General features: G+C 47.6%; 1 protein-coding gene across 2 annotated transcripts in view; it reads left to right on the top strand.

Annotated features, from left to right (window-relative positions):
- pod1 (coronin pod1) overlaps positions 1-27,451 on the top strand; it is a 164,953-nt gene that overhangs the window by 99,703 nt on the left and 37,799 nt on the right. For both annotated transcript variants that reach the window (XM_050182768.3, XM_055073344.2), the window contains exons 19-21: positions 13,073-13,263; positions 16,703-16,841; positions 20,013-20,222. In XM_050182768.3, the coding sequence (XP_050038725.2) occupies positions 13,073-13,263; positions 16,703-16,841; positions 20,013-20,222 (540 nt within the window). The remainder of the gene's footprint in view (positions 1-13,072; positions 13,264-16,702; positions 16,842-20,012; positions 20,223-27,451) is intronic.

Consider the following 27,451-nt stretch of genomic DNA (forward strand, 5'->3'; position numbering starts at 1 on the left):
AGGTGCACCAGCTCCTGCCATACATACAAGTCGTGTGGACTCTGGTGCATGAGTCCCTACACGCAATCTGCAGGGTGCCTACACCCGAGCGCATGCACCCTGGGAGCTGCGAGAGGGTCACGCTGAGCAGTTCTACCCTTAGCCCATACCATTAACCTACACGCACATCCTACTGCACTATCGCCTTTCACGAAGAACACTGCTGCCGCTTCATAAGGCTGACGCCAGAGGAAACCACGCCGTACACCCGGCACTGTATTCCTGTAAGTGCTTACACTGCGATCAATGCGCCACACTTTACCACATGGTATGAGCTTGCGCAAGCACACCACAGCTCACACCCATAACATACCCCACCACACGCCTATGGGAGGCAGCGCTGTCCAGCTCAGACTTGACAGACCAGCTCAACCTTGTCAACCGAGCGAGAAGGGCAGCTAAGGCTCTTTTCTGTAAAGTTAAATCTCTCTCTCCGGGGTCGTTGCCTGTGGCATTCACAGCTATCACCGCCAATCTTATTGCGATAAACATCTTTGCCTAACTGTTTGACAGTGCATGGTGCCGTTGGAAGCATAGCGCACGCCTCTAATAGGCGATAACCGAAACACAGTGCCGTTCCCTGCCGCAGACTGTGACCACATAAGTTTTCCGGCCGCTAGATCCCATGTGAACAAGAAAAGGCGTGAGGCGCGTGATCAAGGACAGTATACAGCCAACCGTCTCACATGAATACGATGGCACGCAGTTTCTTATTTTGGTATCAGCAAATTTCCGCCTGGGTCGTCGCACACCGCGTTCACAGCTATCGCTGACAAGCCTTTGCAATGAGCATCCTCACGTACTGTACCTGCGCGATTCTAAATCGACCTATTTTTTTAAATTTGAAAAACTGAAGTGGGGGGGTCGACTTACATTCGAAACCAAAACATGGCACCCCCAAAAAAGCGAGACCAATGAGGTATCAGAGGAGCTAAAATGTAGTTCCAATTTTATGTTTGCTCTATGGCCCTACCTGTAGCTTTTTGCTATCCCGCGCATTTGTTCGCTTTTTGGAAGGGTTTTTCAACATTTTTTAGAGTTTTACAGTGCACACAGCACTCATGGGGGGGTGTCAATAGTTGATGTAATTTCCGCTGTTCCATTCACGGCGGCACCCTAAGAACGGTGGAGCTTGCAGGGAGTATTGATAGTTCATGGAAGAGAAGACACCGCTCACGTGTTTCTCTTTACCTGTAGCTCTTAGTTTGACGTGTTCGACTTGACTGCTGGCTAGTGCTACTTCCATGCTTCCCCGGTTGTCATGAGTGCTTCAGGCCCACTAAACATTCGGCGCTCGTTCACAGCAGCGTTCAAGAGGGCTGCCGTCCTTTACGCCAAAGACACAAATCACTGCGCTGCGGACCGCAAGTTTGATATTTCTTAACGGGTGGTGCGAGAGTGGCGACTGCAGTGAGGCAAAATTTTCACCTGTGACGGCAAGCGAAGAATTTCCCATGGGCCGAAGTCGAGACGCTTTCTGGAGCTGTAAGCCAAGCTTGCGGTGTATGTCGCTGAAATGCGTGATCAGTCCCTGCCAGTGAAGTGTGACATGGTCATGAAACAGTTCGGATCTTCGCCTTTCAAAAACCTGCTCTGCAGTGAATATAAATGGCTGGCAGCAGAAGACCATGAACTTACGCCAACCGGACCTGTCAAAAGAGTCTCCCTGACAGGTGCGTGTGGTTGGGGACATTTGGCGTGGGCGGCTGTTCCACAATATGTCATGGTGCGGTCGTTTGCCAAATGTGGAATTTCGCTGGACGACCACGCGCTGTGGGACTTTAGCAGCGATGACGTTGGCAGCACTAGTTAGGACGATGGCACAAGTGAAGATGAGTAGTCCAGTGACCATGCCAGCTATCGATAAATTTTCGTTATGGAATGCGCCCTCGAGTATGCTCTTGTTTTTTTTCCCCCTGTCACACGCGATATGGGGGGGGGTCGACTTACATTCGAGTAGACTTGCAGTTGTGTAAATACGGTATGTGTTTTACAGCACGTGGTGCGTATTGCCATTGGTAGCGTACTGCACGCTTTCATTAGGCGATAATCTAAACACACCACCGTTCTCTGCTGAAGGCAGAACGATGTGGGCATCACATTTCGCTTCAGCGGCAACCGGCGTCACCTGCCCGCTCAATTTCGTTTTGGTTTCCTATCGCCCTCTTGAAGGTACACTGAAGGTAAATATTAAGTCAAGATAAAGGGACAGATTAGTGCTTGGGAATCTCTAAGTTGTCAATATTATCACGAGCAGAGTCTTAGTAATAGAGAAATTAAGGTAAATGCAGGACACGATTGTAGGCTCCCCAGTGACATTCAAGTACTCGCCCGATGACAAAGGCACTCCTCATTTAAATTGTGTCTTTAGTACTCAACCACTCGTTATAAAAATATGATTGTTTTGCGTTATAAGATGAAAAAAAAAAATACTCCTTTTCCATTTCCATTAAATTTTTTTTAGAAAAAGAGAACTCATTGACATTATCCTTGACAATGATGTTGGCGTTCAAAAGGTGTCGTTTTTCCTCAACTCTGCACCACCCGTGCTTTTGAGTTTCAGTTTCGTTATTGTGCAGTGCTGCGCTGGTTTTCCTGTCTCGCAAACTTGCACAAAGTGCTAGTAGCAGAGAATTCCACTGTCGCGATCCGCCCCTGAACAAGGGAGGGCTCGAGGCACCCTCCGTCCGTTAGACGCTCCGCAGCGTGGTGGTGACGAACGATGACTGGCCGCCGAGCAGCTGTGCTCGTCGGTGTTTATTGCGGTGCGGTGACCAATGTTGCCTACCGATCCTGGCAGGCCACCAAGCCTGGCGGGCCAACGAAGATTATGCCCGAGGGGGCGTCACATGCTTCTTACACACGTCCTTGTGATGTCGCGGGATGCCTGAACGGTCCACGCCACTTGACCAAAAGTAGCTGCAGCGGCGAGTCCACCACTCTGTCTTGTTCTCGATTTCTCCGTGGCCACGCATTTGCGCTTTGTGCAAAAAACTGTACCAACGGCAGCACACGGCCGGACTTGACTGGCTCTCTCCGGAGCGCGTAGGAGGGAGTCGAATACGGCCGTGGGCAGCAATGAGTGGTGATGGCTTATGCAACGTCCCCACTCCCCAGTTGTATAGCGGGAAATTTGAATTGCAATAAAGGTATTTGGACCCTTCAGATGCAATTTTCTCCTAAACTTTGTCTTTTCTTGGCGCGAAACAAATGCTGTGAGGTTTCTGGAATGGTATTTAAACAGTCCATGTTGACCTAGTATTCGCCTTTAGTGTCCCTTTAAAACACCACACAATATGAAAACAAACAAAACGCATCCTGGGCCGCCCAAGGACCACAAGCTTAACGTGCGTCAGGGTCTCGTGCCGCAACGATTCGTGCGATGCTTTGCATTACATTGATGTCAACTATAGTTGAACCTGTCAAATCTTTGAGTTAGTTCGGATTGTATGTTTTCCCGGTTAGTAAGTTTTTTCTCGCGTTTTTTCCCAAAATGTATTAACGAGGTTCTACTATATTTTGTCACTGCAACAAAGCCCTAACAGTGGCAGGCCGGGTCGAGCTTGGCCCTCAAATTTTTCAAGGTTAGGTCAAGCCAGGCTGGCTTGTTGTTCTTTAGCATCGAGCTCAGCAGAGCTTGTGATGCAAACAGCGGGCCTGGGCCGGGCGCATAAATGTGGCCCACACACAGTGCTAATTCTAATTGAATGCTCAGATTTAATATATTGATATGTACGTCCATTAAAGAAGATCGAAACATCTGTGTTCTCACCTTATTTAATGGACATTCTTTTGGCCTGGCCTTATCTTCACTTACTGATGATATGTTACTGCATGCGAGAAATGCCAGCGCCTCAAAACACCGTCAACGCTAACTGCCAAGTATCTGCAACCCATTCGAACCAATTTTTCGTGTTGGATTGGACTTGCTGGACCCCTTACCTCAATGAACCTCTGGAAACAAGTGGGTTGCAGTTGTCACTGGTTACGCCATGTGCTATGTCATCATGCAAGTGCTTCCAACAAGCTTCGTCACAGATGTCACTGATTTCTGTGCTACTTGATGTTATTCTTCAACATGGAACATCACGCCAACTGCTCACACATTCTTCTCACAGGTCATCAACGACATCTTGAATGCATGTTCAGCGTGCCATCAGCTCACAAGGTCAAACCACCTGCAAACCAGTGGTCTCACTGAACGTCTTAATCACACCCTTACAGATGTGCTTTCGAAATATGTTTCCTCTGACCACACCGATTGGGATCTCTGTCTTATGTAATATTGGCCTACAATTCATTGCATTATGATGATGCTGATTACTTTCCGTTCTTCCTGTAGTACTTTCGAGAACCCACACTACTTCAGGACACACTAGAGTCAACGACTGATTTCTCAAATTTGCCCGATAATTTAGATGCCTTTGCATCACCACCACATATCCCATAGAGCCAATATGTAGGGACTTGTGAAGTTTCGGACGCTGAAACCATTTGCCGTCCGACTTTCTGAACTCCTTCTGCTGTGACAACCGGTTCAAAAGGGTGTTAATTGCAACCACTACCGCCGCCACTTTAATGATCCCGCAGCCTTAAACCAGTGCTCGCTTGCCGATCTTGTAGCAGCCATACCCACTGTGTCAATGCAAGGCCTAATTGCTTTGACATTCACTAGCTCCTGCTATTCGGTGGTGTGTTATTCATTGAAGCAATTTGCTACCATAGCACTGACTCGTCCTTTGTCATGACCAGCAAGTGTGGAAAGCACGGCAAGGGTCAAGCATTGCATAATGCCAGCTTCCAGATGTCAACTTTGCCACAATGCAGCGATACGCGGTAGAGCATAGGCAGTGTATTGCTGAGAGGCATACTGAGAGTAGAAAGGTGCCACTGTCATGCGACACAGTATGTAGTTTTTAATTATACATGTGAGCACCCGCTGTCTCCTGCCACAGTATGAGCATCGATACGCCTGATAAGTGTGCAGGAAGGCTTTTAGAGCCATTTTGGATATGCCCATGGTCCTTTGAGTCCTTGGGGGCAATAAAAAGCACGTATACATTTTTCAGACGGCCAAATATTTTGGGCATTCTCGCTGCCCTTAAGGAGTAAAAAAGAATTAGATGTAGGCTATACTTCCTCCTCCCACAGCCCCAACTAGTGAATGTGCACACGATGCCATTACCCGAACTGCCCATGCACATTGAATTGCCCGCGCTCGCCTTTTGACCTAGCAAGAGAACTAGCAGTGTTAGCGGTGTTTACAATTGGCGCCTGATTCTCTGGGGCTCCTTTGGTCCCCCTCTCATCACGTTAGGCTCTCAAAAAACCTCTCGGCACAAAAACCCCTGCTGAGTGCTTTGTGCCTCCACACCAGCTACATACAAGGTGGTTTGTGCTACCCCTATGTCATCTATCTCACAATCAAGTGACATTGTGCGCATCTCTCACCTTAAATGCTACCACTTTTCTGATGCTGCCGCTAATTTTGAGACACACCGGGATGCTGCTTCTGCTGTGTAGGATAATGATACAAATGTTCAGTGAACGGTACACAGTCATCCCGATGACGACGAAGAAGAGACTCGCGTGCAAGCTACAGTCAGACCCACTTATAATAATCCCAAGCATTACGACTTATCGGTTATAATGACCACATTTCACGGCATTTATGATTTTTCGACCCTGCTTGTCGAAAGCACACCCACATATAATGAATGTTTTCAACAGCGCCGTACTGTCACTACAAACACTTCAAAAGTGGTCGCGGTAAAAGGAGACCGCATGCGGAGTTCCAAAGCACAGCATTGCAACTCAACTGAGTGCACAGCAGCACGCACCTGATTCCAGTCCAACAGTGACAAAGATAAGGCCGCTGAGATGAGTCATGCCGCAGCAGTTTCCGCTTCCAGCTAGCTAGAATGCTTCACTATTATATTCAGAAAAATGGCGGCAGCTGCACTCGTTGTTTTTCAAAATGGCAGGTGATTGGTACCGGCCGGACGCCATTTTGAAAAAGCTATGGCATCGTACTTTGTCCTTAAGATGATATTCTTAGCGGAAACTTTGAACAAAATGTAAGATACTAAGAATAAATTTTCGGACCCAAGTGGTGTCAAATCATAAGTGCCGCTGCCAGCTTCAGTGTCCATAATTTTTGCATGTTTTTGAAGGGCAAGTCCACATATAATGTATTTTAACATTTGTGGGGAAAAGTAAGTGACAGAAAACAAGGAGGGACAGGATAGGATGCCAGGCTATCAGCTAGTATATTTTCAGCACGCCACCCACAAATATCAATTTTTCAGAGATGCGTACATGCAGAGAACGCAGCACATGCAAACGAACTATCTTGGAGCACTATCTAAAAATAAACATTCACTCTTCTAAAGCGATACGGAAGGCAGCACTGATGCAGCCATCTCTCTCCTTCATATGAAAGTCTTCAAGTACTTCACGTGCTAATGTTTCTCTACTCCTTGCTGTCGTGCTCGTTTCCTCAAACCATCGTACGCAGCCGAATGAGGCATAATGGAATGGCAGGTGTAAACTCACACCATTCTTAATCGATAATATGTGTTGCCTTAGGCATTCGTTTACACAGTGGCCGGTTTGGCCCATTTAAACATTGTCACAGCTTAATGGAATGTGCTGAAAATAAACTAGTTGAAAGTCTGGCATCCTGTCTTGTCTCTCCATGTTTCCTGTCGCTTACTTTGTGCCACAACTCTTTCGTCAAAGCTATGCACCCACTTGCCGAACATTATACTCCCTAAAACATACAATTTACTTCTGATACAACGACCACTTTTCACAGAACTATCAAGTTCGTTATAAAAGGGCTCGACAGTATTAGCTAAACTGGCCAGCGTTGCAGTCCGTTGTGTAAATACATTTTGTAGTGCTTCATTCACCTAACAATATTTTATTCATATTTGAAATCATATATTTGTAAGTCCATAATAAATTTATTGTCTACAACTTTTACCGGATTTTACCTGATCTGTTTTCTGTTTGAGGTGCAGTGAGAATTTTACAGCTTCCTAGCGGTCACATGTACACCCGTGAGCAAAAGTGCAGTCGACTCCAAATAATTTGAAGTCGCTTAATGGGAATTTTCAGTTAATTAAATGTGAAGAAGTGGCCCCATCAGTTCTGCGTACAATCCTGCCGAAAGAATTGCTCGATAATTTGAAGTTAAAAGCCCATAATATTGGTTACTTAGAAGTTATTTTTCAATCAAGAGCTGTGGGACGACCGTAATTTTTCAATAAAATGCGCAGTATTTAAAGTGTCAAAACAGCTCCCTGTACCGCACTGGTGTCATTGCCATTGCAGCTGTCCACAGCGCCACAGCTCACGAAATGGCAAGATTGTTCAGTTCAGTCAACGTCGGTTAGTTTCTTTCCTTGTCTTTTCTCTATTGTGTGCCGACTGCACGTTAGGTTTACTCCACAGTTGTTTTCATGCTTCTGATTTTGAGCATAGTCACAACGTTTGATAATGGTAACTCGTGGCTCCTACCGCACGCTTGACCTGGTGACGAAAGTTGAGATCTTAAAAAAAGTTCACTAGGAAGGCACTGCAAAGCAGGACATTGCATGGAAGTACTGCATTAAGCCTAAGATGCTCTCGAATTTTATCAAGAACAAGCGCTCAGTATTGGATGCTTTTGAGACACAAATTCAAATTGTCACAGAAGCGAATGTGCACCAGTGCCTACCAGCTCAGACCACATGTACGTTTGTGGACGCACACAAGCTCGCGCCCGCGTGCCTACGCATGCGCAGACAGTGCGGAATGGCTCGTGTGCATCGAAACATGCCGCTATCCCGGTGAACAGATCCTCTCTGTTATTGTGTACTCGGGCTGCCTCGTGTCAACGCACCTGGCTGTACAGCTACGGTGTGGCACAATCAACTCTCAGTGAGGCAGATTTATGCTATGCGAGAAAGTGCTTTTTCTTTCCTTTTTGTGCTGATCTAACCACTCTAAAGGCATAGCAGTTACGTTTGTAGATATTGAAGCATTTTGAAACACATTGAATAACAAAGTATGAAGTGACATCTGCCAAGGCGTCTGTGAGTGACCCCAGTGAGCGCATGCTGTCGTGTGTCTCTTGTAGATGCAAATTGCCAGTACTCGTGAGGTGCGACAAGCATATGTGCGGTCTAGCCTTTAGAGAAAGTGCTGCTGCTTTGGATCAGAGAAGCACGGAGTAGTGAATTTCCTTTCAGCGGTGAGGTCGTTGTGGCAAAGGCCTTATCGCTTGCTGCAATGTTGGGGATCAACGACTTCGTTTCTTGTGATAAATGGCTGGCATACTTCAAACATTGTGAGACTTCATTTTTAAAAGCATGTGGGGAGAGAAGGCAACCAGGAAACATGTGCGACATGGAAAGCAGAAAAGCTTCACGACTAACTCAGTGACTATCAACCTGTAGAAGTCTTTAATGCAGATGAGACTACACTTTTTTATTGGTGGCTACCAGAGAAGACTCTGACATTCAAGGATGACGACTGTTCTTGGGTGCAAACGGAGCAAAGAAAGGATGTCAATTATGATCGCGATGAATGTGACTGGCACTGAACAATGTAGCCTGCTTGTGACTGGAAAGGTCATTAAGCCTAGATGTATTAAAGGCATGAAGAAGCTTCCTGTGGACTATACATCGAACAGAAAGGTGTGGATGATGTCCGACATTTTCAGTAATTGGATCAGGAAACTGGATCGCAAATTCGCGTCATCAAGCCGCAAGGTGTTGTTCCTTGTAGACCAGTGCAGAGCCCACATGAATGTACAGTAATCCCTCGTTATAACGAAGCCAGCGGGACGGCGAAAAAATTAATAAGTGGTAATTCGATATAAACAACCACTCGAGAAAAGCTAAAGCAATGGAGCTTTAATTGCACCACAACTGTGAGGAATTCAAAATACGATGTATTCAGTGAAGCAAAACTTGATTCAGGTGCAAAAAAGGCAGTGAACTTTGGCTGTTTCATGTTCTTACCATGTGCGAGCAACTCCTGTTCGAATTTGAAGCACGAGGCCGTGGTCGCCACCCATGCATTCAACCTTATTTAGCAGCAGGCAGAGGCACTTCCTCATCTGCACCATAATTGGAAATTCACGTGGCTCTTCGTCCGCTGGCTCTTCATCCTCGCCGGGGCCACCAAAAGTGTCGATTATCTCCACATCCGTCGCTGGGGTGATCACGGGAGCAGCAGCGTCGGCCAGCGCGAATGTCTCAAAGCCACCTTCTACCTCTTGGCCAGCAACTTTATTAACAGCTTCATACAGATCGCTGCAAGTCTGGTCATCGTCACTGCGTTTTTCCGCTTCTTTTATCAGCAGAACTTTATGCTGATCCGCCATGGTTGCTCAGTGGCTATAGTGTTGGGCTGCTGAGCACAAAGTCACAGGATCGAATCCTGGCCATGGCGGTTGCATTTCGACGGGGGTGAAATGCGAAAATATCCGTGTACTTATATTTAGATGCACGTTAAAGAACCCCAGGTGATCAAAATTTCTGGAGTTCTCCACTACGGCATGCCTCATAATGAGAAAATGGTTTTGGCACGTAAAGCTCCATAATTTAATTTAATTTAACTTTCTGCTCCAAAGTCGGACACTTTCACCCGGAGACTGACGGAGCCATTTATCACTGTGGACCACAAAAGCACACATGAGGCACGCCTAATGAAGCACTCTGAATTACACACAATCACACAGTCTGCAGCACCAATCCAAAGGCACGCGCCATTGGCACCAAAGTGACTGAATGCGGCAGGCGACGCAGAAGGCAGAAGCTTGAAAATCTCGTCACGGCATCTTGCTTTCCTCGTCAGTGCACACTGGGGATGGTGACGGTTGTAATGGCGGGCTTGGCATCGGCTTCACGTGTAGTGGAAGAAAGGTGATCGCAGTTGTGGAGACCAAGAAGCAGGAACCGCAGAGGGGTACTCATTGGTGGAACATTGTGCTTGGGAGGGCAGGCTGGAAGAGGGCAGCTTTGGAGGAGCAGCGACATCGAAACTGGCAGCGAGAAGGCGAGGAGTTGACATGAAGGCGAGTGAGAGGAGTGACTGGTGTCCAAACAGCTTGCAGACTGGAGAGTGAATGAAGAGGGGAAGGTAGTGGGGGGGGGGTGCTTTCATAGGGGAGTGTCGGGCTAGAGAAAGCGTTGCAAATGCCATGGTTTGAGTCTGAGGTTGTGTTTGTTGTGCTCAAAAAATGATTAGCTGCTCATTTGGGTACGCAGCACGATCGTGAAAACTGAACAGTTTTGCAGTAGGGGCTTTGCATGATCATTGGGCAGTTCTTTCTCGAGGTATGCAGCCTTGAAGTTTGCAAAACGAGAGTTTTTTGGTGCACCATTGTCAATGACACTGTGCTAATTCTACGGTGCGAGTGTCGGTGTTAGTGCACTGTCACATCCGCGCCATTGACAAATGTCTAAGAACAAAATTCAATGACCCTACCATGGATTTAGACCGTTTGTCTAAAGTCGGATGATGCAAATTGAGCACTACCAGCTTGAGAAAATGCCGGGGAAACACCAGCCTGCATTGGCCCACCATGTTGACAGCCTGACTCACTGCTGGCGACGCTTGGATTTTTCATGTTTTCGGCAAGTTATTTGTCGATTTGCTCCGTCAAAAGTGCAACAAGGATATGGGCGGTGTTTTGTTGTGATGCAGGCCAATGATGGCGCACGGCGAGCAAATTTCTAGACCAGCTCTTCGCGTAGCTCCTCGCGTCGAACATGCTACTTAATGTTATAATTCTGAGGGACACTCCTTTCGTGCTTTTTGGCATGTTTCAGTGCCAGAAATGCTCCTTAGAGCGGTAAAACTTGGCTCATCGAGCGCACCCCATGGAATGCTATGGCACAAGTCTGCCATTAGTCTTTTGGCCACTTTTCAACGTCCAGAAGACCGTGGTTTTCTGTAATTGCAAAGCGTCAGAAAAACTTTATTTTCATGTGGATTCTACCACGGGCGGCTTGGTGGCAGGAGTAGATGGCGGCGGCGTTCTGGCCGGGCAGCTGGCGTAGAACTCAGGCCCGAAGCCCGACTGTTCTCGTATCGCCCACGGGCGCAGAAGCTCGAACGCCGGCCTCGGGCAGCAGGCGGCACGGCAGACGGGGCGGCGTTCTGGCCGGGCAGCTGGCGTAGAACTCGGGCCCGAAGCCCGACTGTTCTCGTCTCGCCCACTGGCGCAGAAGCTCACCGGCCTCGAGGAGCTGGCGGCACGCTCGGGTAGACGGGCGACGCACAGGAACAGGTTGGCAGGAGGCCCCGGGCGGGTGAAGTCCTGGTGGGCTCGGGTCCGGAACCCGACGGCCCGCCTTCAACGCCCGCTCCGGTGGTTGACCTCCTCCTGCCGTCGCTTCCTGGGACTCTCCTGGTGTCTCCCCTGCGTCTCTTCTGCGTCTCCTTGCGTGTCCTCCCGTTCTGCCAGCGCACCACGCTTTTTCTTCTGGTCTGGCCGATTTGGCATTCTCGGATTGGCTGCCTGACACCCCGTGGTTTTTTCTAATTGGTTGCTTTTCTTCTTTTTGTTGTCTTTCATGCGCCGCGCGTTCTCGTGCCGGACGCTCTTCAGCGTCGTTGTTTTCCTTCTTCCACCTCGGCGCGCATGCACTCAGTGTCGTCTGCTCTTGACTGTCGCGATCACCGCACCATGTCGCGCACCACACATCACAGGCTTCTGTCGTTGTTCCCCTCAGCCAATCAATGTGTGGATTTCTGCTGCTGCAGGTGGCCTCATTTAGATACCTTCCATGCCAGTAAGGTCTGTAGGGTCCAGGTGATAAGTTGGTATTTTTGAGATCGAAGGTATCTTGGTGAGCATTGTCTTTGACAGTGAACATAAAGGGTTAATAAATTTTCATTCTGCAAAGCTAAACTCTGCACATTTGATCTTATTTCAAATTGCCGAGAGGTGTGCCATGTTTTCCTGTTGTAAAAGTCAAGTGCATGTCAGATTTGGGGGCATGTTAGAATTGAGTAAACATTGCCAAATGGAGCAGCAATTTGTTAGTCTTGTTAAAGTAAAAAAAAAATCGATGTTTGACGGTACAAGGCAAAATGCAGTAAGCAAGCAAACATTGTAAGAAATCTCTATCTCAGAAAAATGCAGTCTAAATTCTTGTTAATGTATGTACACATTCAGAAAGAGATATGTGCACATTGAATTCTGCACATTCGGTAAATTTAGTGTATACACCCAATTCTAATACACCTGTGATTGTAGCGCATATATAGTCCTTGTGGTTGGATAAAGGAAAACATAATGCCTGAGTTGTAATGTGCAACCCTTGACATTTACGTGCTTTCACAAGTCCATTCTTCTTGCTCGTGCAAGTCACGCAAAAGCATGGTGTACTTCTGAACATGATTATGAAATATACAAGACAAGATTAAGAGAGATTAGGGTAGAAACAAAGAAGAGAAATAAATTCCAGACTCTCGACTGTTTGTTCAAAGGAAAACTACAGGAAGCATAGCAGTGTTTTGTGAAGCGCCTGAATAGCGCCCACCCTCAAAGGGGAGGGTGCTAAACCTGCAGCGGTGGGCAGTGAATAAGAGTGGTGGGATGTGAACCAGAGCTGTGGGTGTGGCATTTCCATGGTCACCCACCATGAAGAGAACCCTGCACGCACATTAAAACTGGTGTACTGCTGCTGTCGTGGTGAACGAAACGGTAAATGGCCACCTGTGGTCATGGGCAGCACAGTACTTCTTGAATTTATCAATTCATCACAGCTAGATTACCTACTGCTGTGAAGTCATTCCTAAAGAGGAGACAAAGGTGACAATGATGTTGCCATGATCTTATGCTTTTCTTGTGTTTTGCTCTGTTTCAAGTGCTTTTAACCTAAAAAAAAGGTCATTTATAAATAAATCGCAGCTCATCTCCATAACATGTGCCTTTGTGTGGCTCTCCTAAAGAGCAGCACAGATGATGAGCGTACCAGTGTAGGTGCCTGTACTTGCCTAACACTCTTCTCTCCTGCCACGCTTGCAGATCTTCAGTTTGGCATGGGATCCAGACGGTGTCTTGTTGGCCACCTTGTGCAAAGACCAGAAGCTGCGTGTGTACGACCCACGGAGGAGCGAGCTGCCCCTGCGTGAGGGCCTCGGGCCAACAGGCACTCGAGGTGCTCGGGTCACCTGGGTGCTCGGAGGAAGCCACCTGGTCACCACTGGCTTTAACAAGTGCGGTTCCTTCATCTGTTCGCTCGTCTACGAGAGTGCTAGCAGTTTCTCCTGCATGCCGTGTCACCTTCCTTTTGGAAGTCGTAGAATGGTTGCGTTCAGTGCAGCTGGACAGACGGACAGGCCATGAATTAGGCAGCACCTACCCCCAGTGAAGCTGGCCGACAGGCCAAGGGGAACCCCACCTCACTGATACGTGGGCTGCACACAAACAATTGTAAAGGTCATAATTTACTACAAAGAAGGAATACAGATTAAGCAATGAGTGTGTATTATCAATGATGAATTATTTTTGTAACAATGTTAAATTGTAAGCAGCAAATCACTCGAGCTGATATCTGTCAGGTGGAGTGTAAATTTGATCAAAGAAAGAAAGCTCTGCAGCTTTCTTTCTGAGGAACCTGTGTACGCTGTGCACGGGTTCTCTGGCTTCGGGAGACCCCATTGACCTTCACCGAGTGCTAAGAAAATCCACCCCCTTTGACCTGCTTCTGCATGGCCTCTCGGTCAATGTCGCCATGAATCAGTCCTGCAGAGGGTTTGGTTATTCGGCTACCCGCTCGGTTGTGCTGCTGAGCACAAGGTCACAGGTTCAATTCCTGGCCACCATGGCTAGATGGAGGCAACAAAGTTTTCATACTGGCAATAACAAAAATAACAAAATTTATTTTACAAGAATGCTAAGTTGGGCTAGTCGGTGAAGCATTGACACTCTTAAAGATGGCACAGTCAACATGACCACCAGAAGAAGCAGCACCTATGTTGTCTGTCTTCCTGTGGTTCCATTGCGACTACTGTTCTTTTGAAAGTTTATTTATTTTACCTTTGCTGTTGGTTGTTTTCAGATTTTCAGATTATTTGGACACATTTAAGAGCCCCTCCATGTCCAGAAGCTCAGCCTGTAACTCGGACTGTAAATGGAGATGAGAACAAAAGCAGGCACACATGTCAATAATTTTTTAAACAGGCTATAAATGTCAGAGCCAATCTCAGGTTTCTTGCAATACTGTTGAACCTGGTTTTATTAACCCTTTAACGGCAGTTGTCGCAAATTCACGACATACCGAATAAATGCAGCCTCTGCCCTGGGAATATGTTTTCTGGCTTAAGTGCCTGTTGTCACAGATTCGAGACAATGTTTTCCAGCACTGACATGCGGTGCCAACTAGTAGCAACAGCGGGAAGTTGGCAACCCTTGTTTAGAGACTGGAGCAACTAGGTGCTCGCACGTGCAACATTGACTGTTTTCTACAGGCTTTCTGAAGATAAAAGAAAGTAGGTTCCCGCTTCCAAACATTTTTGTTCACAGCCAGAGATTACAACGGGTATGTAGTGAGCTTGAGGATGCAGTAACTTCTTTCATTATCACTTTGGGTACTGTATGTCGCGAATTCGTGACATTTGGCATTTCTGGCACTCGCTGGCTGGAGCTACAAATTATGCAAAAACCTAAAAACTGGTTTGTCTATTGGCAGGGAAAGTTGGGTCCTTTTAGGGTAGAAAGAAGCTTCGTGCGCACCTTTCGCCAGAGGATGTCAGTAGTGACAACTGCCTGAGAAAGAAGAGAAGTCCTGTGAAGTCGGTGCCTTTAGCCAGTGGCGCAGCCAGGAATTTCTTTTCGGGGGGTACGGGCATGCACTTGGCCAAAATAGGAAGGTGCGGCAGGTGGGTGTTGTCGCATGTCATCTTATGGTGAAGTATTCTTTCAGCTAAAAGTTCCATTAAGCCGTCGACAAAGGCTTTAGTTTCAGAGCTGGCAGAGGTGAGAATTCTTAATCATAATTACCTAATTACTACATCTCATTAAACTGTGACCAGTGCATTGGTAGCCTCATTTTGATGGGGATGAAATTTTGATGGGGATGAAGTTAGAAACCTCGTGTGCTTTATGCCACATATGGTGCTATCAAAGCCCAAGAAATGATATTTACAGAAGTTTTTGTGATCTTACACTTTTGAATTTCCGTGCTTTATGGCATCAAGAAAAGGAGAACATTTTGCCTTTTGTACAATGTGTGGATGCGACGTCAGCGTGCCTCACGGTGGCAAAGGCAACTTTAAGCTGCACGTTTCTATGGCGAAGCATCAAAGCTATGTTCGCACCGCTGAGCAGCAAGACAACATAGTGAACTTTCTCCGGAACAACTGCGACGACAGTGTCATACGTGTAGAGTGCCTGTTTATGGGATTCCTCGCTGAACACAGCCTACCCCTTAGTGTCAGCGACCACGTTGGGCCTCTTCTACGGAAAATGTTTCCGAAATGTGACGAGGCGAAGCGTTATGGATGTGGACGCAACTCTGAGGAATGTGGAGGTGGCCAATTTGAAATTTGTTTCACAGGCATCGCTTTCGAGTCTTCGTTTCTTTATTCAGAGTTTCCCTCAGCTGCTGCCCCAAGATTACAGTGAATCTCCTGAAGACACTTTAGATGCTCTCGAAGCTGAGTTTGCCACTGTACAGGCGTACAGTTATGAAATTTTTGAAATGAGCAAAGTCTGCTACTGCAAGGTCCCTGCAAAAGGACTCGCCGAACACTGCCTGAAAGTTTGAACGACCCCCCCCCCCCTCCCCCCTTTGTTGGCGCGAATAAAAAGTCTCCCGATTTTTTATCTCGCCAGGTTGGCAGGTATGTGCAGGCATTGTTCTAAGAAAGCCTGTCTTGGTACTTTGACCTACATGCATATTGACAGAATGTGTTAAAGCATTCTGTTGCCAAACAATGTGCATGCTAAAGTTAGCTGGCTGTTGTCATGCTTGTGGGGTTCTCCTCCCGTACTCTTGGGACAAAGGAACGACAACACAGTGGAGCAAACAATCACAAGGGCATTTATTGCACCTTTCATAGATCAATGCCTGCTAGCCGAGTTGCTATCCACAAAACATGCCGATAGGCGCGCGACAAATCTAGAAGTCCGACTCACCGCCACCGGATAGGTTCGCCCCATGCTGGATCCCGACGCCTAATCGTTCGCGGGTACGGTCACGTGAACGGCGGCGCGTTCCAAGGCGGCCACGCGCGACGGTCTCGCAGAAGCATGGATCGGCGCACGCGCGGCACGGCACGTCCGCACTGCTTGCTGTCCCGAACCAAAGAGGAAGCGCCTTGTCTTTCGGCGCCCAAGTAACCCCGCCTGACGGCGGCGTTAGCAGCGCAACACTCGCGCCATCTCTCGTACTGCGCCTCAACCACTCCGACCGCCGCGGGCGCCAGGCCACGCGAGCCATGCAGGAAAACAACATATCAGGGGGCGCGTGAGAGTCGCGCATCCCCGCATGCTTTCTTGGCAGTAACTGCGGCACATTAAAGGCCCACACGCTGTGCCAGGGCAGGAATTGCGTTCACATTTGGCACTCTTGAGGTGTCTTGCACACGTAGCACTCTTGCGAATGATTAGCCATGTGGCCAAGCTGCAGCGATGATATTGTGCCTTTTGCAGAGTCTCTGAACGGCAAGTGAGTCTTTATGAAGCCAGGTCGCTCTCTGCCCCCCTGACGACAGAGGGCATCGATGTCAGCCCAGCCATACTGATTCCCTTCTACGATGAGGACAGCTCCACACTGTTTCTCTCTGGAAAGGTGCGCTTTGCCTTTTCTGCATGCAGAGTAGAGACCATGTGGGATGTGTGTGTCAGCCTGCTGCTCCTTTAGTGCCACCACATATTAATGATGGGTCCTTGTGGGCAGTAACAAGGGTGTCTACTTGTGCTTGCTGGTATAATTAAATCACTGCACAGCACGGAGAAAAAAAAAGAAATAGGAGAGACCGTGATGTCACATTTTTGAAACCAGAAATGCAGCCATGTTCATGTGCCATCACATTGTCTAATGAACAGAATGTGCTGCAAGAAAGGCACAGGCTTAAAAAAGTTCACTTTTCAGAGGCCTAGAGCAGCAGCAAGAGCTTCAGGAGCGCGGTTGCTATGGCAGCGTTGACGTTTGGTACACCAGTCCTAGTGCTCCTTTCCAAAAAACACCACGTGACTTCCGCCACACTCTCTTCAACTGAGGCAGGCTAGCCGAGGCCTCTCCTATGATTTCTTTCCTCCATGCTGTAAAGCATCGGAAGCACAGGACAGACAGGCAGAGGGGACAGCATATTGACACTTGTGCTTGTTTTTCTTTCTCGCGTGACCGCTTTTCGCCGTCTAACAAATGTTATCGCTCAGCGCGGGACGCACCCGCATGTATAAATAGTTTCTCTAATGTTATCGATGTTTTTACCCGTCTTCTGTTGTCACCGAAGCTTGTGTAACCACATTGCATGTGCGATGCGAATTGTGTTGAATTTTCTGGACGACATGCAGGGACCATTGATTACTCTGGAACCTTCTATGACTCGTGTATAAAAGCCAATGTGCTTGATCGGCAGATGATATTTCAACGATCGCCCACTGTGTTCGCCACTATTGTTGTGCTTTAAGTGTAGCCTGTTTCTGTGGGCACAGGTTCGCCCAATAAAAGTTAGTTTCATCATTCACAGTATTGTTACTGTGTTCTTTGCCATAACTACTACGTGGCAATATTCTTTCTTTTTATTTTCTCAAGTGTCAAAAGTTCATCCTCACATTATATTGCAGCGCAAGAACTTCACCCAATGCCTTCCACCACCAGGGTGCACAGTCCACACAGGGGCAAACTGTTTCTTGTAGGAAGTCTAAAATTTATTGCCTTTGTTGAACATATATGTTTTACCATTCATTGATGACATTTAGGTTTGGAGTGAATAAATCGCTACTGAAGTTGCTGCGTTTAATGTTGCACCTAAACAATTTTACTCCCAATCTTTTTGTATTGTCATTCATACTAAGGCTAACGTTCTCCTCTGTAACAGTCACTATGTGGACAAAGCATCGCCACAAATACCGTAAGTACTTGAATCTAGGCCGGCCTCGATTCTAAGACGACCCCTGAATGTCCGAAGCCAGAAAAAAATAAAAAAGCTTACCTCGAATGTTGGCTGAACAAAAAAAGTGAGGACAGCGTTTACAAAGTGAAAACGACATTTATTTAACATGAATATGCGAAACTCACTCCACGTTATCATCAGTGCTCGCCTCGTCGCTATAGACCAGACCACACACGTGCTTGTGGACACGCGCACGCTCGCTTCCGCGCGCCCATGCATGCGCAGACAGTGCGGCACGGCTTGTATCGAAACGCAGTGCGATCTCCATGAACAGCTCTTTTCTATTATAGCGCACTTATTTTCCATATCGCTGTCATCTCCTCATTGCGGCAGACGCAAAAAGCATCTCCAGTTGCCCCCTCCAACGACGGACGTTTTTCTCATCGATGCTCAAGTCCTGCCCAGCTTGAACATTTGACGATGCCTCTGCAGCTAAGGCAACTTTTCGCTTCAAAGCGGCATTATAGTGGCATCGCCTGTTTGGTGTCATTACGATAATGCCACACCGCACGCCGATACAACACAGGTCAAAATAGCGACATCGCTCGTGTTCTTCAGTTGACTACTAGCACGGCTAATAGCGGCTGCAATACTGACTTTTCTAGATGACGCTAGCTATGCACCATATTTATAATCTTAAATTACAACCTGGTGCGTTCTTTCAAATACTTGAATCTAAGCCGACCCTAGAGTTTGGCATATGATTATATGAAAAAAACTATTGGCCTAGATTCGAATAAATACGGTAAATGTTTTTTTCTTCTTCTTCTCCTGTAACTGGATTCTGTCCCTTTCAAGCTTCCGTTTGTTTAATATTGTGCCATGTATATTTCTCTTTTCCTATCACCTTTACTGTTCCGAGTACAGTGCTAGAATCGTAGAATTTTATTTATTAGGTGGTTATTAACAAACATTTAATAGCACCAATGTTGTGGTCTTGTTTTGTCGACAGCTCGTATATAGTTTCTGCTATAATGCCAGTAGTGCTCCTCATTATTCAACCATTCCATTGGGCAGGTATATTGTATTGTGTTCGGTGGATACTTCAAAGGACCAGTTTTGCTGTTTTCTTTTTATTGCGTGTGCTATGTGCTATTGTAGTTTGGGAAAGATTGAGTTCTTTGGTCATCTAATATGTTTAAGAGAATAAATCCATTACATCGCAATCAAATGCTTGCAGCCATAGCTGCCATTGAATCTGTGCCAGTGTGGTGCAAAAAATGATGAAACGAGTCTGTGCGATGTAACTGATGCCAGTATGGGAAGCAAGAAGGGACCAATAGCGCACAGTACGCGCCTTCTTGTTATCCCAGAATAAAAGAGCAGCTTATGCCTGACTATGAGATGATTCAGTGCTGTTGTCATATGTACACTTTGTGCTGCTTTTATCCAAGATCCAGCTCAAATATTAAACCTATTGCACCGTCAATGGGAATTGTATTTCAAACTGAAGCCACTGCTCAAATGAGATGCCATGCTGCACACTAGATCCTGCAAAAGGAGCAGTTCCTTTTGCAGGATCTAGTGTGCAGCATGGCATCTCATTTGAGCAATGGCTTCAGTTTGAGCAGTAGCAATGGCTTCAGGTTGAGCGGTATCAGTTTCAGCGGTATCTACGAAAGTGATCAACATAGGATACAGTGTCTGGTCCTTTCTGCTTTCACTTGTAGCATCAATTGCATTGTTCCTACTCGGTCTAGTCGTCATGCCATATGATCAAAAGTGGTCTCTCAGATTACACTAGAGTCATAGAGATGTATGTAATTCCCTTTCTTCACTTCTGTGGATGAACATCACAAGTAACGGCATCTACCAAGTTCATTCTGTGATGTGTTGTGCAGGGTGACTCCACCATCTTTGCATTTGAGGTTGCCTTGGACGCCCCACACTTCTTCCCACTGTCACACTACAAGTGCACAGGTGGGCCTCACCAGGCTGTGGCCTTTTTGCCCAAGCTGGCCTGCAGCGTGGCTGATGTGGAGTTTGCCTGTGCCTTTCGGCTCACCACCAGCAATGTGGAGCCGCTGTCCTTTCGTGTGCCAAGACTCCGGGTCAGTGCCCTGCTTACCACCTACTAGGTGGTACATAATGTAACAGTGAGAGCATGCCTATTAAGAAGGCACTTGAAGTAAATCGCTTACGAGAGATGCAGAAAACCCCCATCTGTCTGATAAAAGCAGCAGGCATACTGGGCAGTCACTGAATCAAATGCATTTCCCCAAACTTGTGTCTGTTTTATGAGGCTTCTTTTTACACACTGCTACATTATGAAAGGGAAGGCTTGGAATATTTACACGAATCTAACATGCACCTTTATTTTGAAAAAATGTGTCTGAAGATTGCCTGCGTGTTACATGTGTATGCGAAACCAAAACCACGTTTGCTGCATTGGCAACAGCCTACTATCAGAGTCTTCAGATGCAGCGTCATCACCTTCACACTATGGCGACAGAGCACATTATCGTGGAGGTTGCTGTGGATGTAGACAAACACAAAATGAACGCATCTTGTGTTTGACTACGATCTGGAGCGGTATTCTTGATCAGTTAATTTCAGAGATACTGTCACTTTTGCGAGATTTCGCAAGTGTTTCCAAGCTCGCCATCTGCGCGCAGTGTTAGGAACACTCTCGACCGCATACTATGACAATCTCGCCAAAGTGATAGCAGTATGTCTAAAAGTGATTCCTCGAGAATATTCCCCCTGTGTGCTTAGCATTTGTGGAAATGAAGCGCAAATGGCAACAGTGACATGCCGCTGTCATTATGAAAGCTTATAAAAAAGAAAAAAACCTTCCATGAAGGTAAATTCTGCACATTTAGTTTTTTCTGATCACATATGTTGGGGGCTGTAGGGGTTGAGGACGGACTTCGGGATGAAAAACCAAACTTGGGAGGGTTTATTTGACATTATGTACAGAGAGGTGAGAGTCAAGTAACAGTAGTACAGTCATTACGGGCCGGCAGCAACTCGGACGCTGCGGCCCGCGGCAAGAAGTTCGAGAGAGTTCAATCAGGGAATGCTCTAGTCTCTCTGGAATCCTCTTTTTAAACCCTTCGAAGACTGGAAGTCGCGTCATGTTCGGCCAATAGGAGAGCCCGCTCCGATGACGCCACCTTCTGCCAATGGTAGGCACCCGTGCGGTGATGTCACACCCGGCGGCTCCCCGCGGTCTTGCCTTGCTGTGGTGCAATACGCTTCTTCAAAGGCGGAGAAGGGGGATGACTGGGCTCCATTGTCCGAGGGCTCACCTGCTCCCGATGGTACGGCCCCGCTGTGGTGGCAAATGCCTTCTTCAAAGGCGAAGAAGGGGGACGCTTGGGCCTTCCCGGTACATCACAGCCGTCCGGTTGTCACGGCACATTACCGCCGTCAGGCCGTCCCGGCACAATACCGCCGTCTTGGTTCGGGACCCACTTTCCTTGCAACACTGCCGGGCTACCCCTTCGTTTTCTGGAAAACTCAAGCATTGAATAGCTACCGGCGGTGTACGAACTTGTTGGCACGTGAACTTGTTGGCTCGAGCGATCCTCTGGAATGTGCTGCGATTCGATGTGGTCCGGGGGAACTCGAAGTAGGCGCAGGAAACAGCTCCATATCTAACAGCTCGTCCTCGCCCCGGTTGTTCTGAATGGCCGGTGAACTCAATTCGCCGGCCATGAGGAACGCTGAAAGAATTTGCAGGGTATTGGTGTCGAGCCTCGTTTGACGAACTTCGGGATCCTGGGCCCTGGAGAACATACGTCAAACAAACAAAACAACACAGCGCTGCACCACGCGTAAGCGCAGGCTCTTCACCCCTGACTCGCCAGGCTATTACTGAGTCAAAATGAACCCTGATCTTTTATTTCCCCAATTTTGACTAAACAGTTCCAACCACGCTTCCAAACCGCTATCCATTTCTCCCCGAATGCCGACAAGACCAGAGTACTATTGTTGTTGCAAAACAAAGGGTCGTTGACGATGCAAACAACAAATGAAAACAGCCGAACATAACTTAAGTGGCCTAACTACACGAACAGCATGTTTCCAATCTATCGCACTGGCGTACTTATCGCACGTATTGGTGCCACTGAACAATCTGGTCAACCTCACAAGTACGAAATCACAAGCGCACTAGCCTTGTGGTCACTAAACAGAACGCTTACTAGCGTTGTAGGTAAACTTTTCATTTACGCTTACTCACGTTTCTTCCCTGAAAGTCCTACAGGACACGTGACTTAAACGAACAATTAAACTTGCGGGACTTACACACTCCGCAGAACCCTTAAAATAATGCATCTTCTAATAACTCGTTCCACGCATACTTTTCAGAGAAGTCAGAATACGACGGCCCTCAACACACGAGCAACCCAGTCATAAATCTGCTTCCTTCCGTCCACACAGGACACGCGCTAATGGAACTAAGAACGCTTCTCGGTGCAAATCATGCACTCACTGAAAATCTACGCGCTTAACCTTAGAAAAATCAAAAACACCTAAAAAGAAAGAAGGTTAAATAACACACACGCGCGTTACGATAGGCCTCTCAACGATAACCTTGACCTACAGGTTACTCACACACACACAAAAAAGAAAGCCTATGTACTCAGTAATGAACATCTCGCGAGACTACAGGTTTACATAAAACGCATCTTTCAAATCTCGGAGCTTCTCTAACAAAACACAAACAAAGCTCAAACCTTACACATTGAAAGAAATCCTAGTCTCAAATCGCGAAAACTTTCCGATGCTCAAAATAAAAAAACAACACACTTCATTTCTACGGAAGGGCTCTCGGCCCCCCTTTCCAAACGCTTACGTCTGACTCATACTTTGAGTCGTACCCGAGGTGGTCGCGGTTTGAAAGCTACTCTGGCTGCCGAGGAACAACAAAAGGGCTGACTCACTATCAGCTCCCCCAAGACGTTACGGTCTCCTGCCAATTTGCGTCCTGGCGCCCCGCTTTCCTCACAAACTCGATTGACCGCGTCGCTACTCCCCACCTGGTCTCGTCTTGCCACCTTGTGCTTCTTCGAACTGCACGCTGAGCTATAAAAAGAACTACGGAACGACGAGGAGCTTTAACAGCCCCGTGCCCTTTGTCCGCGTCCGTGCAGAACCTGCTTCTCGGTCTCCTTTTGACCGGTGGCTCGAACGTTTTCGATGCGTCAACATCGTCCGAGACGACCGCACCTTTTTCCTCGAGCCCTGCCCGTTTGGGTCTCTCGCCATCTTTGGCGGCGCTACATTAGTTACCGTCTTTCGGTCTTTACCGCGCTTCTTTTTACGGCGCTTTCTCTTTGCACTCGCTTTCATGTCGCCTTCTCGTGCCTCGTGCTGGCCGGTACACATTTCGTCGGCCCGGATCGGTCTCTTACCCGCACAGTCTGAGTGATTTACATTTAAATCTACTCTCACTTTGCCTCGACTGGCGGACAGCCCAACCGACTCTGGAACAATGCAGCAGGCTTTACTCGAGTTAGACAACTCGCACTCTTGCGAACTGCCCTCTACTACATTGCCCAGCTCACGCTGTGCATCGACACACAGTCCGTCGGTATCGATCGCTGTCTCACGCGCACAGTCCGAATGATTAACAACTGAATCATCCCTATCTAGGCTATCTAGACTGGCGGAGAGCCACACCGATCCCTGAACAATGCAGTTGTTCTCTCGTGAACTACGGAGCTCGCCATCCCGAGCACTACTCTCAGCTGCATCGTCCAGTTCGCACTTCACTTCTGCACGCAGATCTGGCTCTACATGGGTGCTCGCGTCTGTCGGGTCAGCAGTACCCTTTTCTTCGCTAGCAACCTCGCTAACATAACCAGCGACGCACACGCGCGGTAACTGTGCCAATTTGTTCGCAGCTGGCATAGCTGTCTCTGCAGTCATTTGTTGGCACAGCACCTCGTCGCTCTCCTTGCGGCCTTTAACGGCCTCTGTTGCCACTAAGGCATCGTTAGCAGCTAGCCTTTTCCCTTCACTTATGAATCTGCAGCCAATCTCACAGGCACTACTCTTTTCGTCGGCTTTTGGCGAAAATCCGCTCGATGCTGCCTCATTCTTTCGCTCTGTACTACCTACAGAATTCTCAGACAGCCGTTGTCTCTGTGCCATTAACTGATCACAATACTGTATCTCTTTGATCAGTGCTGCCTTCTCTCTCTCATACTTTTGCTTACGTTCGTGATACTCGCGTTCGTGTTCATTCCCACGTTCGTGACGCTCACACCTAAGAGTAAGTTCTTGAAGCTCATGCTTCCGTTCATTCTCGCGTTCTTCACGCTTACGCTCACTCTCACATTCACGACGCTCTCGCACACATTCACGACGCTCACGCTCCCGTGGCTCCTGTATCACCTCCCAAGCAAGCTCAATGCTTTTGTCATCATTGCCACTATCGTTAATCGCCTTTATGATAGCTGGCGTTTTCATCCGTTCGTCCGTCTCAACTCCCAAATCGTCGCACACCAACAACAAGTCCAACCTCGTCAACCTTCTAAGATCCATGGCAGCTGCCCCGACAGGTGGTTAGAACTGTTTTCCTTAATTAATTTGTGCAAACACACAATGCAACAAATTCCCGATTCCCAGAACTATCAAAATGAACACACAACATTTGAGTCTGGCGAATCAAAAGGAAAAAAACCACGCGCTCACTTAAGGTTGCAGCACCCTGCCATCCGGTTCACTTGTCCGCTGTTCCCGGTTCCTCCGGACTCCCTGGGTCGAAGGCTCGCTCTTCTTCGCTACTCCCAGTTTCTTCGGACCTCTTTCGACGAAGGCTCTCTCTTTTTCGCTCCTCCCGGTTCCTTAAGATCTCTCTCGACGAAGGTTGATCCGTAGCGCTGCCACCAGCTGTTGCATTCGGAGGCGATCTCACCGCTGCCAACCAGATGTAGGGGTTGGAGCAGATCCCACCGCTGGCGCCAGATGTAGGGGTTGAGGACGGACTTCGGGATGAAAAACCAAACTTGGGAGGGTTTATTTTACATTATGTACAGAGAAGTGAGAGTCAAGTAACAGTAGTACAGTCATTACGGGCCGGCAGCAACTCGGACGCTGCGGCCCGCGGCAAGAAGTTCGAGAGAGTTCAATCAGGGAATGCTCTAGTCTCTCTGGAATCCTCTTTTTAAACCCTTCGAAGACTGGAAGTCGCGTCATGTTCGGCCAATAGGAGAGCCCGCTCCGATGACGCCACCTTCGGCCAATGGTAGGCACCCGTGCGGTGATGTCACACCCCGCGGCTCCCTGCAGTCTTGCCTTGCTGTGGTGCAATGCGCTTCTTCAAAGGCGGAGAAGGGGGACGATTGGGCTCCATTGTCCGAGGGCTCACCTGCTCCCGGTGGTACGGCCCCGCTGTGGTGGCAAATGCCTTCTTCAAAGGCGAAGAAGGGGGACGCTTGGGCCTTCCCGGTACATCACAGCCGTCCGGTTGTCACGGCGCATTACCGCCGTTAGGCCGTCCCGGCACAATACCGCCGTCTTGGTTCGGGACCCACTTTCCTTGCAACAATGCCGGGCTACCCCTTCGTTTTCTGGAAAACTCAAGCATTGCATAGCTACCGGCGGCGTACGAACTTGTTGGCACGTGAACTTGTTGGCTCGAGCGATCCTCTGGAATGTGCTGCGATTCGATGTGGTCCGGTCCGGGGGAACTCGAAGTAGGCGCAGGAAACAGCTCCATATCTAACAGGGCATGCTATATTTTCTTTGATGAACCGGAGGCATGTTACTTTCAAGTAGACTTTTATAGGGGTTTGCGAATAGTGATTTTTGAGACTGAATGTTAATACAAATCGAATAGTGCCAGAATTGAATAGAATATCGAACAGTTTTTGAGTAGTGAACAGCTGTTATCACAATTAGTATAAAACAGTGTTTACATGCTAGTATGTTAAAGTTTGCAAGTTTATGTCATTACATAGCATGTTATGAAGCATTATTAAAAACACAAATGTAGCATTAGGAGCAAACAAGCAGTTTCTTCGCATGCACAGGACTCTTCAGAGAGTGCAAATGATCGCTGTATATATATAGCCTATTAAGTATGGCTAAATAAGTGATGTTGCCGGTGGGGAGGAGAGTATTCTGCAAGTCTCCACCTAGTGGACATGTCCATTTCGTCTGCTGCAGAAGTTCTCATTGGCTGGTCTGGGTTGTGCATCAGAAGTATACAGGCACTCCCAGCCAATCAGCACTTCAGCAGCAGACAAAATGGACACGTCCACTACATGGACATTTACAGAATACCCCGCCCCCGCTGCATCATTATGCAAGTCCTCATGTTTTCTGTTCAACTGCACCTGCAGGGGTGAAAATTTACTGTACTTTTGCCCCAATTGTGTGTTTAATTGGGTGCAGTTGACGTTTTCAAATATTCAAAAAGTATTCGATTCGGTCTTCAAATCGAATAGGGCACTTTGATTTGTTATTCGATAGTTTTCAATATTCACAAACCCGTAGACTTCATGCATTAAACTCAAGTAAATTAGGTGCGCACTAGACTGGGGGGTTATATACTGATCTCTGATCAAACAGTGCTTCCTGCATACATACAAGGCATAACCTTAGCCACTGATGTTTACTGTGTATTATAGAAAAATGTCCTTCCTATAGCTTTTTATTTAGTGCAGGAGTGTGGACTGCCTTTTAATTAATGGACATCTGGAGCTCTCTTTCATACTGGCACAGTGATTGCCAAAGGTAACATAACCTGAGAATAACAAATCTCTACAGAGACCTACAGAGTTTTTCATGATGAATGCAACAGTGTTCTATTCTTGTGCAGGCTTGATTGGGATCTTTTCAGAAACCCCTGCCCTGCATACTTACGTTACTGAGACAGTCGAATCTCGATAATTTTAACTCAAAGGGGCCCGAAAATTTGTTTGAAATAAAAGAAGTTTGAGTTAAAGGAAGGACTTGCTCTTGAAGTACTCCTGCACCATAGCACGATGCACAAACAGTGCGAGGCATGAAATATTGCGACGCGCAAGCACACAGCGAGTGAGGGCCATGAAACTGCCCATGCCGGCTAACACTAGCTTTCCGATAACAGCAGAAAATGAAGCTTTAGGGAGTGGGATAAGCTGGTGCAAGGCCGGCGGCGCCAGCGTGGAGGCGTACGTGCGCGGAGACCTTTGAAGGTGAGGGAGTTACAATGGAGTTGCGAGTGAGGGCAAGGGAAGCGCAGTTGCCAGGAGGGGCAGGAGGAAAGCGGATTCGCTTTTCTGCCAGCTTGATGGCTTTTCTGCTGCTGCTTCCCTCTGTATGCTTGCGTGCTCTTTTGTTC

This window comes from Dermacentor andersoni, chromosome 4 (genome assembly GCF_023375885.2).
Source record: "Dermacentor andersoni chromosome 4, qqDerAnde1_hic_scaffold, whole genome shotgun sequence".
In the NCBI taxonomy this organism is placed as follows: Eukaryota; Metazoa; Arthropoda; class Arachnida; order Ixodida; family Ixodidae; genus Dermacentor; species Dermacentor andersoni.